Source organism: Mustela lutreola, chromosome 5 (genome assembly GCF_030435805.1).
Source record: "Mustela lutreola isolate mMusLut2 chromosome 5, mMusLut2.pri, whole genome shotgun sequence".
NCBI lineage: Eukaryota > Metazoa > Chordata > Mammalia > Carnivora > Mustelidae > Mustela > Mustela lutreola.
In genome coordinates this window covers 121819583-121832376 of record NC_081294.1, presented here as the reverse complement: position 1 = coordinate 121832376, position 12794 = coordinate 121819583, and the positions used below count along the sequence as shown (strand labels likewise).

Genomic DNA, 12794 nt, shown 5'->3' with positions numbered 1-12794 from the left:
CAATTGAATTTAAATTTAAAATTTTTTTAAAAAGCTTATTTTCCTTCATAAAACAGCTGTCAGAAGTCATTAAAGAATCTCTCTTAACCTCTTATGAAACAGGCTTTCAAGACAATTACTACAACAACATACCAGGGTTCCATTTACATCCTGACTCAGGTTCTTCATCTCCCCAACAATGAATGCAACAAGGTAAGTGCTCATTTTCACACTCTCAGAAAACTCATCTTGAACGAGTCCATCTTCCATGATGACTGATGAGTTCTACAAGCAAAGGGGAAAAGATATCTAGTTAACTATAAGAATAAATGACAGTAACAAACTAAGAAGTTGAAAATTCAAATAGGATACAAGTAGGGAAGATGTTGGCATATTTTAGTCTCTCAGCACAAGAGAGCATGACTCTTACTCTAAACAGAGCATGGCCTTTACTCTCAACCTGCTCCATTGTGCCTCATCATGCAAATATACTGAGTACAGTGAAAATCTTTAAGGAATTTTAATTTCAAAAGATCCACTTTAAATAAATGTAACTTAGAAATAGTGAATATCAGTGGTTCTGTCTTTCCCCTTTAAAATACCACCCAAACCAAAATCCTTCCTTATGATGTAGGAGTACTCCACTCTACTGCTACAAATTCAGAAGAAGGAGCTACAGATAGGATATCCCTCTGAAAGATCTGAAACAGCTTTTTTAAAGTGCCATGTTGATGACCTTAAGAAGGCTTAGCAGAATCAAATGTGATAAGTCACTAGAGAAGTATGCAGTAGACACAAGATGAAAGAATGCATGCAACATTGCAAGATTTTCTGACTATGAATTAAGATACCTTTTGGGATATTAGGCAAGTAGGTATCTCCCCTCTTTTAAAGGAAGATTAAGGTGAAGAGTATGGCTAGGAGTGGAGCTGCTGAAGTGATGTCCCTATTGAAGGACGGATCACATCCTCTCTTCTCTACAAAGGTTGACTCCATAGTCTGTTAGATGCGGCTGTTCCTCTCTACTAACCACATGGGTTCCACATGGCCACTCACGTGTCAGGGAAAAAACCAAAACCCTAGCTTCTGTTTAGCATAAAAGAAATTCTGCTTTGTTTCATCCTCACTGCCTCCCACACAGAATTTACATCTAAGAAACAGGTACACGCTCTTGTTAAACCTCCACATTACCATAGAGATTTTTCAAATAACCAATAAAACACAAAGGTCAGTCATGATTCAACACTATCATGTATCACTTTTTAGAATAGCAAATACACATCTCAGAAAATACCACTGTGATCTTTAGTACTAGTTCATATAATATTATTATTTGTACAGCTTTAGTATATGGCACACACTTCCATTTCCTGCCCACACATTCCACATCCAGCAGGTCTTCCTCTTCCTTCAACTGCTCCTTGGGCTGACTTCTTGATTAATTTCAATGTATATTTTAACTTTTACTTAGGTATTTTAAGAAGGAATAAGAATGTATATAATTTTAATCATTCTCAACATTATCACAAAGAGGAATTCAAGTATTAATTACAAAGAAAGAGATCCACTCAAAGGTTTTACATTAAGGAACAGAACAGTACCTTAGGCATATTTGATAAAGCAGTGTATTGCTCATCCCTTATGATCCTGATGATAAATGTGGCTTTAAATCCTGGTTCATCAAAACAAGGAAAAGCAGATCTTGCTGCCAGGGGTTCAAACTGAGTTGCTGCAAAGTACCTAAAACAAATGTAAATTCATCCACAGTTATTGAGCACCTACTCTTGAAGGCATCTTGCCAAGTACTAGGGACACTAAAATAAACCTGGTAAATCCCAGTCATTAAAGGATCTGCAATCAGCTGGGAGAGGCACAGGTTATATGATGAACAGACACCTGTCAGGCTGTAAACTATGTCATTAATAATGAAAATAAAGCAGTGGAAACAAAGGATAGGAAACAAATTCTGAGTAGCTGTTGAAATACCGTATGGAAACTGGTGACAAAATTTCAACAGTCTTAAAAAATGAGGAATATTTCAAAAGGTGGAAAAGGGAAGAAAGGACACTGCAGAAAGAGTGGGAAGCACAAGACAGAGTGATGGATACTCAGGGACTGGAGGTGGCTGTCCAGGATGGCTGGAGATAAAGCCACAAAGGTAGCCTACAATGGGCTACTGAGGTCTTAAAAAGGTTTCAGATGGACATCAGTATGAAAGGTGGTCATTAATTGCCATCAATCATCTACCCAGACTCTGGCTTCACAACACTAAACCTTAAACTTACTACTTACACTTTCATGAAGACTAAAAAAAACAAAAAAACAAAAAAACCCCTAGGCGCTTTGTAGTATGATGGTCTTCACAATCTTCAGAAGTGAATAAAAACATTCCCTCCCTTTCCTACAGCACAGCAACAACACATGAAACTTAAAATCATACGAAAGTCCTCAGTTAAAAGTTGGGAGAAGAGCATAAAAAGAAAAAGAAGAGAAAATCAGATTTTCAATTAAAACGGAGGAATAAAAGAGATCTGCAATTGGGAAATCATCCCAATATGGCCATAGAGTAAGCAGGGCAAGTATGGCCCTGTTGCACATATTTTAGGTACAAGTCAATATGGCACATGTACAATCACCCCTCTGGACATGATGGCCTCACTTGCTTATGGCTTAGTTTCCACTTCGAAAAGACATACAGAAAAGAGTGTGGGATTTAGAGTAAGAAGACAAAACCCTGCATGTGACTTTAGGCAAATCAGTAACATACTCCTCGGTTTCCTTATTCATTAACTTAGGACTGAGGTAGGATCCTCTGCCAAACAGTTAGGGGTTTTGTTAGAATCCATTAAGTCTATTCAAAATAAAAGCTACTTGTCTGGCACAAAGTCCAACATAGATGTTTATTACCAATGCTAGATAGTCATAACTCTTCATTCACACTTATAATTATTGTGCTTTTGTTCCCATAAGGATTTGCCCAAATAATTGTTTCTATTGAGTAAACTGCACAAAAGATAGCAATCAACATACAGGAAACAATTTAAACATACTATGTTGCTAATACTCAATTTCCTCACTTCACTACCAAATTCTTACCTACTTAACAGAAAACTATGGAACAGGGCCACAAGGGACCAGGGGATAAAGTTTAATAATATCCGTAACATGCATATAGTCTACTTAGACCACTGCTTTATTATATAAAAATTGGATTATAATGTTCTGAGACAAAGAAAATTTTAAATTACTGTTCAAAGGGATGCAATAATAACTTTTACATAAAAGTCGCTTTGAGAAGGTTGCTGCTTGAGGATACTTATAATCTATCCTATCTATGTTGAACACCCTGAAGCTTATGCTTTTATTAGTGATTTCCTTTGCTTTCAGAAATATTAGCTGCACTTTGAGCATTACCTGAAGTGCTGAAGACAATTATGAATTAGCTGGGGGTCATGCAACAGAATTCTAACCACTGGGAGTAACAATGGGTAAATGAAAAGGTGGTGTGAACTAGGGAGCCAATACATCACAGTGGTTAAGAACAGAGCTTCTAGTGAAAATGACATTGAGGTCCCCCTCTGATACTTGCTAGCCGATGTTAGATGAGTTGCTTTATGTGCCTCTGCCTCATTACCTGTGAAATGAATGAAATATTAATATCCACCTCTTGGTGGGTTTGAAAAGATCAAAGACTAAACACAGAAAGTGCTTGGAAAAGTTTCTAGCACTTTGGTTCTCAGTAAATATTATTATTATCACTGGAATTCAGGAGAGTCACATGAAGTTCATTATGGCAGGTGAGGGATAGGAGATAAAACAAGGGCCAGATCTGTTGAAATCTTGAACTGAATCCTATTAGAAAAGAGGAAGTATTAAAGAATCTTAAACCAAAGATCAACATGGTTAAATGTGTATTTCTAGAAATATGTGCCTGGAAACTGTGTGTAAGATGGTGACAAGAGAAGAGTAGGGGATAAAGTGGCAAGTTTGGAGGCCAAGGAGACCAGTTAAGAGGATGCTTGAAGAGTTCAAGAAAAAGGACTGAAAAACTGAAGGACAAAGAAATAAAACACATCCCCATCCTAAATTTGTTTACTAGTTCTTTTAGTATCAGTTTATTATCTAGAACCTTAAGTATATCATCAACACCTTCTAGAGTGAACTCCAAGTTCAATGACATCTTAGGGTCATTGATGTCTACATCTTAGATGATATCGGTAAAGTTCCCTGACCAAAATATATGTTTGACATTTACATATAATCTGATTTTCCCATCAATAAGGAATGTATCCCTTAATTATTTTATCTAGTTGTTTAAGTAGTTATTCTTACTGCACTTTGGAGGGGGCATGCAAAAAATTTCTCTAATAGAATCATGCAAAATTAAAAGTTGGAGAGAAACCAAAAATATTGCTTTGAATTACAGTTCTCAGATACCTTGAAAGGTAAATAATCTTCTCAACTCTTACTTTCCATCAAGATATACAACCATGTGGGGCATTCATTTTACTGAAGCAGGCAGGTTAACAGATTTATATACTTTTTTAACAGCAGTATTTCACATACTAACTTGTTTTAATATATTTAAAAACACTTTTTAAAATAATATTCTATTTCTTATTTTTAAGGAATTGTCTTCTCTATTTTTCTAGCATTTTCCACAACTTGATCTAGCCCATGGCAAGAATCAACAAGTGACCATACCCCAAATCACCTTTCTCTGCCATACATTTATTCCTTCCATTAGATAGTAGTTGGCCCAAGGGACTCCAAGGGCAATAATCTGATTAGAAGAGATGACCACAGGATTTGTCTTCCAGGTTTGTTTGCATTGTTTTTATGTATATCCTGTAGTTCCTAGAGATGATGATTATAAAGGGAGAAATAAAGGCAAGAAGCCATGAGCTGCCATAATTACAAATTTGCCCTTTGGGGGGGGGGGATCCTGTTTACTATACTACAGTGCAGTTTTCTTTGTTAATAGAGACATTTGAACAGGTAAAATTCTAGTTTTAGATCAGAGTGAAAGTAAAAAGAAAAGAAACATTGACCCACAAAGGAAATGGGTATGAACCTATCGTGGGTCACATTCACCTCTGGCAATACCCATCCCCACATCTGACAATCATAAATTTGTTTTTAACATCAGATCTCACACAAGCTCCAGAATGCCTTTTTTTTTTTTTTAAAGATAAAGGCAAAGAAAAAAATTACTTTTCTGCATAGGTATAGAGATCTTGCTTTGTCTTTCATCATTTAAGAAGGTTCAAACCATTTCCTTAAGATAGATTTTAAATGTTCATTGCTGTTCTATTTTTCTCAATATACCAACATACATTTGCCAAACGGCTAGCATCAGTAATTCAAAAACTGGCTTACAAAGTAATATGAGAGAATGTGCCAATCAAATTAAACAGCTCTAATAAGATTTCATGTACATTAAGAGAAATGACATTATTGCTACTTAAGAATAACCTGTATGCAGTGTACACTGCATCTTTCCATATTCATATATACTATGAATACTAAGATTCAAGTGAAAAATAACAGTCTAAATAGGGGGCTGAGTACTTTTATGTTTTGAATCACCTTTTTTAAAAACCAAATTAAGTCTCTCCTAGATTTTTTAAAAAATTCCATCAGAAATCCAAATCAAGTGACTTTTTTAATGAACAGCAAATATCAAGGACACTAAAAATGATATATGTAAGCATACAAATGTTCTTCCTGCCCTCTTTCTCCATCTCACTAAGCACCTCCTAAAAGCTCTGCACGTTAGGAAAATAGGTCTTAAAAAAAATAAAAATTCTTTTTTGCATCCACCGAGATCCCGTGAGGTGACTGAAAACTAGATTCACCAGCATTAAAAGCTCAAAATAACTTAAGATTTTGTGCTAGAGACTATAATTGATATAATCTTCATCCATTTCTTCCCACCCACCTGCCTAAGTCCCTCCATGACATAGTTGCTAATGACTTTGACTAAGACAGAAATAGTATATTCTTCCAAATCACCATTCTACTATTTTGCACATAACCTCCTAAAAAAAAAAAAAAAATTCCAGTTAATGTCTCTTGGTGCGGGCAAAGGAATCCATATTATGTAAGTCATCACAGAGCAAAGAAGTAGAATCATTTAGGAAGACTACATACTTTTTCTCATTACTTTCATCTGTGTAGGAGATTCCATAAAACCCATAGTAAGAACTAGATATATTCGCTGAATACTCTATCTTCAAGGTATAATTGTGTCCTTCGAGAAGGGTTTCAGGGGCAACAATGGCAATTTGTTCATGAAATGGGTATTCCAAGACCTCAACTTGTTTTTCTTGGCTTGAAACTGCTGACATAAAGGTCACTCTCGAAATATTATGGCCTGTACTGTGAAGAACGATATTCCACGTGGCCTGAAGAGCCTGAAGTGAAATTGTCACAGAACCCTTGAATGTCATCGAGGTGAGGTTTGGGTGTAGGTTAAGTTCATAGCGTAGTGGCATAATGGTGGTGGGAAGCCTGACTTGTGCCCACGGAAACACCTTTCCATTTGTCGCAAGTGGCTGAATTAGTCTCATTGATTGGTTTTTTTTATGGCAGCCTTCTTTGGTAAAGGTACATCTGGGCAGTAGATAAATCACCATGATTATAGAAACAGCAACCGCAATAAGAAAAACACAGACCACCACGGTCCTTGCAGACGGTACGGAACAAGTCCCATCTGGGCTCGGCCTATAGCCAGCTGCACTGTTCCGAAGGCCTGAGCTTCTGTTCATGAAGGACATGCCCAGCAGTTTCGCAGATGACTCATAATCCTCTTCATCCTCATCCATCTCATGCTCACCAAGACCCCGCACCAGCAGTCGTGAACCCCGGGGCTCATATTCCACCTCATCAGGCTCTAGAGGATGCAAACAGGGCTCTTTGGCTAAATCTACCACATCTGGTTCTTCCTCAAACATGCTGTTTTCAATCATATTCCTGGGGAGCTGAAGCAGATCTAAACAACCAAAACATAAGGACAAGGCACAGAATTAGAAAAAAAAAATTTTTAATAAAATGCCTACTATCAAAACCACATTTAATCTAAGAACTTTTTTTTATCACTAAGACTTATTTCCATCTCAGAGCTACTTTAGGTGCTTATAATTATAAGGTGCTTATAATTTCCTTGTGTCATCCATTAAAAACTCAAGCATAAATAAAAGTATACCATAGTCATGAAACAAGAAAGCTAAATAAATGAGCTAGTATCAAAAAAAGGCAGTGGAGACTAAATACTAATTTCCTTAATACACTCCTGTCTAACAACCTGGGCCCTTGTCTTGAGCTTTAAAGGCCCATCGAGGCCCTGGCTTTAGAACTGCTGTGCCTGTCCTCACAGATCAGAGATGTGCCCACCCACGTTCTATGTCCCCCTTCTGGAGAACTGGGGTTTGGTCACCAGAACCACCAGAATTCCTGCCTAAAAGGCCTCAATCCTACTTCTAAGGCACTTGTGGGTCTCTTCGCTGAGTCTTCACTAAGATTCTCCCTACAGAGGAACATAAACTGTTGTATCTATTTATAGGCTCGAATGATAGTTAAGCAAGAGGCTGGGCTATTTTTTGTCTCCGTAAGGGGGATGTTTCTATTTCACAACAAACCAAAAGTGGCAAATTATATACAAAATTTTCATAATCAAGAAATCATTTAAAAATAAGAAGGAAGAACTCTAAAAACCAGATACAACTACAATCCAACCTATTATTTCATGCTTCCAGAGCATTCAGAAACACAACATATTCCCCTCTGTAAAACCACATTATATACCATGAGAATAAGCGGATCTTGAGTTAAGGAGAGCTCTTATAAACTACAAAGAACATTACTTGGCAAAAATGAGAACACAAGACACAAAAAGTAAAAAGGGTTAAATCATATACAGATCAATCATTCCTAAGATAAGATCACCCAATATTCTTTATTTAAGAATAGTAGAAATTTAGCTTCAAGGGATCTCAAAATTTGGTGATTGAAACCTCCATTAATCTTTCTCTGCTAGGTACTTCATACATTATCATTTCTAACTCTCACAACAATTCTAAAAAATGGCAAGTATAACTATTTCAGACATGAGAAAACAAAAAAGAGAAATGGGTTAATTTAGCTTCATTAAGTCACAGTTGTTTCAACACACAACTGATACTGAAGTCCAGGTCTAAAAATCTAATTCCAAATTTTAGATTATCCCCATTATTATACTGCATCATCTTATTCAGCTAATTCAATAAAAATAAGAGTTTATACCTAAATTATTTATTTGCCCTTGGCAATGAAGTTGCTAAGAGTATTATTTTACCACCATCAGAACAAAACATATAAAATTATTTAATATCTAAATATCTACCTTAACAGAAATGCCATGTATTTTGCAATATCCAACAAACACTGAACAGGGGTAACTCATAATCCATGAAACAAAGTATCAGTAAATATTAGAACAAAATTGAGTCTTGAACCAAGTGTGGTCTGTGGACCAGTGCATCAGCATCACCTTGCAACTTTAGGGAAGAGCAGACTCTCAAGCCCCCTTCCTGAGACGGAATTTTAGCAAATTCTCAGGTGATTCATGTGCACATCCGCTTGAGAAGCACCGGTTTCAGCCTTCTCTACGGTCACATCCCAGCCAGCACTAGACACTTCATTCCTGGCTGTACTCGCCGCTTCAAACTGCTTCCTCTTCTGAGAACAACACATTGCTGTTTCAAACTATCCTCCACGTGCCTGTTCTCCCTGTTCCCCTTGCCAGCAATGTCACCATTTCTCCTTTCCATCCCAGACTACCAGGTGAACATGTTATGCCATAACTCAGGTTCAGTTGCTATGATATAAATTAAGAAAAATTATGAAAAGTTATTTTCTTTCTGTTTCTCCTTCTTAAAAAATTACATTTAAAAAAGAAACTTTCTTTTCCCTACATGTCACCCCTTTCTGCTTTGGGGAGCACAGAGAACCCAACGAGGTTACATTTTCCTACCTCCTCTCTATCCTGAACTTCCATACAAGCCATGCTACTACTTTATAAAGTTTTCTTTGAATAAAACGTTTGGTCACACTCTAGGGGTGGGTTTAGCAAGCTGCCGTTTTCCCACCTCCTGTGAATGACCTACAAATGGAAGAAGAGTGACTATAAAATCCTGCTTTAGGCATTTCATCTCCTACACATCCGACAGAACTTCTACTTCTCATGACAAAGTGTTAGGGTTTTTTTGTTTTGTTTTGTTTTTTGATGGTTAACTGTGTTTGGAGGTCATTTACTTCTTTAACAGAGCAAATATTGCTGTAACTGAACTTAAAAAGAATTTAACTTTTAATGAACTCCTAAGGGTCAGAAATTTTCTGTGTATCTTTTAGTCCTGGTACAGTGCTGAAGCTTAATTGCTTAATTCGCTTTTTTAAAATATCTGAAAGGCTTTTTCTGACTTTTTTTTTTAACCTCATATAGGAAAATTATGTTCTCTTAGCATTTGCCCATATTGTTTTGTTCTGTGTCAGACCTAATGTAGACAAAAAGGAGGTTGGCACAGTATGGCTTTTTTTATTTAATCAATTTCTAAACTAACTCTAGGTATAACTTCAGTTAACTTAGAGCACACCCACTCTTGAATTCACAACCCCTTGGAACTTTGGTTTTGTGTGTTTTGATTCCTCAGCAGTGCCTTTTTTTAAAGGCAAGTAGTGTTCTACCATCTGACCATTTAAGCATCACCTGTCTGTAGTTCATTTACTATAAATCTTGTGATAAGGGTTTAGTCATTTGTCTAACAAATCCAAATACCCTACTTTTGTTATTTATCACCTATTCAGATTAATAGCTATGTAGAATTTTAATCTTTCAGAAGTAGAATATATTGACTCATCTGCTATAATTTATTGCACATTAAAGGGAAATTTTTGTATATGCGTACAATATCAAATTAAATATATGAAACCAGGGGAAATCATTCTTGTTATAGGTAACCCATGAAGACTATTCTTCCAACCTATTTAAGAAAATTTTGCCTTGGGGGCACCTGGGTGGCTCATTGGGTTAAGCATCCGCCTTTGGCTCAGGTCATGATCTCAGGGTCCTGGGATGGAGCCCTGCGTCGGGCTCCCTGTATCCAGCTCCCTGCTCTGCAAGAAGCCTGCCTCCCCCTCTCCCATTCCACCTGCTTGTGTTCCCTCTCTTGCTGTGTCTCTCTCTGTCAAATAAATAAATAAAACCTTAAAAAAAATTTTTTTCTTTGGACTCCTAAATCGATACACTTTGATTTTAGCATTAAACTGTAATGGAACATGATTACTCCTTGCTCTAATGGATTTATTTATATTAAAAGAAGGTATTCTACAGAAACAGGAAATTTTCTAAAACCTCTTAATCCATATATACACGCTATCTATAAGCCAGAAGCAAAGAACATCCTAACTGACATGTTTCCATTTTAAATAAATAAGCCCATCTGGTAATCTGAGACAACTAAAGACATTTCTCTTCCTCAGATACCATGAACCAGTGCTCCTCAATGTTGTCTGTGGATCAGTGTCAATCCACAAACTGTTATCTGTCTGTGACAGGACATATGTGGACGATTAGTATTTAAAAACTTTCATAGCAGTTTGTCAATTATTTTATGGCTATCAAATTTAATTATTTTAAAAATGGAGCTTATAGTTCACTTACATTTTTCACTTCAGCTTTCCAATAATTCATATTTTATTTTCTTTTTTTCCCAACAATTCATATTTTTAAATGCTATAAAACTTCTGCAACAGATTAAAAATTGTAAAAAAATTAAAAACCTCTATTATTCAGCTCAGGTAATATGGGAAGCAATGAGTTAGATTGTCACTATAATGGCAATCCAGATCAATATGAAGTTCTCAACTATGACAGCAGAAGAAGTGAAAAGGAGGGAATGATTATAAGTCCTGTTAAAAAGGGAGAACACCCAGGAACTGAGGCTTCCTTGGGCCAGACAGGTCTGAAGATGGAACAATAGAGGGAAGTCTACGTCAATTCCTGACACACATTCTGGCTTGGATAACTGGAAGAAAGAATGCCATTCATTGAGATTGAGAATATAGTTTTCAAATTCTCTCTCTTGGTTTTGTTTGTTTGTTTGTTTGTTTTGTTTTGTTGCAGGGGAGAGTATAAGAGGAGGAATAATGAGAACGGATTTAGGGATGGCATTCGTTATGGGGCATGACATATTTAATACATCTCTCAGATAGCCAGGTGGAGATGTTTAATTAACAGCATTTTACAGAGTTAAAGACCTCACTTTAGAAAGAAGTTCAAATTCTGCCTCTTCAACTGACTGCTTGACCTCAAAGAGATAACCAAACATCCCTTCACTTCAATTTCCTCAACTATAAATGTGGAAAGCAGAACTATTTTGTAGGACTGTTATGAGGATCAGGTCATGTGGATATGGATTCAAAACAGGGATCTGCGTGGAAGATTCAGATTTCAGAATCACCTGGGTATACAAAACGAAAACCATGCAGATGAGTGACACTACTGAAAGGGAGGTAAAAGACAGCATCAGCGCTGAAGACACGGGCAGAGGAAGAGGGGCAGAAAAGGAGAAGAAGGAGTGTGCCACAGGTAGGAAAATCAGGAAGTAGTACCCCAGAAGACAAAGAAGTTTCATGAAGGAAGTGGTCAGCATTAAACGTCTTAGAAAGGTCACAGAAAATGAGGCCTGGAGAGGTCACCAGATTTGGCAACCAGGGAACCAGTAACTTTTTGTAGAGCACCTTCAGGGGACATAGTGGATATGAAAGCCTAACTTCAACAGTCCGAAGAATGGAAAATTAACACGGGAAGGCAAGAGCTGCTGACCATTCCTTCAAGGTACATAGTGAAGAGTCAAGAAAAAAAAAAAAAAAAAAAGCACAGCGTCAAACTAAAAGAAAAGATGGCACAGGGCGCCTGGGTGGCTGAGTGGGTTAAGCCTCGCCTTCAGCTCAGGTCATGGTTTCAGGGTCCTGAGATCAAGTGCTGCATCGGGCTCTCTGCTCAGTGGAGAGCCTGCTTCCTCCTCTCTCTCTGCCTGCCTCTCTGCCTACTTGTGATCTCTGTCTGTCAAATAAATAAATAAAATCTTAAAAAAAGAAGAAGAAGAAGAAGAAAAGATGGTGCAGATAAAAGTTAAGTTCTTTTGTTTTGTTTTTTGCTTATTTGTCCGTCTTTAAGATGGAAACAACTTAAGCATGAAGGAAAAGTAATGAATGACAAAATGTGGAGGTAAAGGAGTAGACAAGATGAAATGCTGGAATAACATCCCAGAGGAGTAGGAAGATGTCACAAAAACTCCAGTAGGCAGATTAACCTTGATGGGAATGAGGCACTTCTCCTCTGAGCCTGGGAGACAGAAAGTAAAGACGGAGAAGAAAAATGTTTAAGCGCATGAAAAGCTTGGATGTGAACACAGAGTGCCTCCATGTTCTCTGTGATGGAAGAATCAAGGCCATCTGCTCCAAGGCAGTTGTGCAGAAGGCATAGGTGGCTTAAGGACAAAAATAAAGTACAGAAGCCATAGCAGAGGACCAGGGAAGGATGATGCAAGGATGGAGTATGGCTGAGAAGTTCAGTATGCCCAGCAGAATTTGTTGTACTACCAGTCTCCATAAATGCCTTGGGCAGTGCTCACCGGCCCAAGTCTACAAGAAGAAAAAGTGTGTTATGTGTATTTTACCACAATTACAAAAAGGAAAATATAAATGTCAAAAAAATTTTAAAGAGTAGAGAAAGCAGATGGGTTAATTCAGTATTCAATATATAGAGAGAATAT

General features: G+C 37.2%; 1 protein-coding gene across 3 annotated transcripts in view; it reads right to left on the bottom strand.

Annotated features, from left to right (window-relative positions):
- LNPEP (leucyl and cystinyl aminopeptidase) overlaps window positions 1-12794 on the bottom strand; it is a 104650-nt gene that overhangs the window by 59266 nt on the left and 32590 nt on the right. For 2 of the 3 annotated variants that reach the window (XM_059175541.1, XM_059175542.1), the window contains exons 2-4: window positions 6133-6973; window positions 1581-1719; window positions 133-264 (exon numbers count right to left, since the gene is read on the bottom strand). In XM_059175541.1, the coding sequence (XP_059031524.1) occupies window positions 133-264; window positions 1581-1719; window positions 6133-6973 (1112 nt within the window). Of the gene's footprint in view, window positions 1-132; window positions 265-1580; window positions 1720-6132; window positions 6974-10678; window positions 10762-12794 lie in introns of all 3 variants that reach the window. The other variant, XM_059175543.1, reaches the window with a different exon arrangement.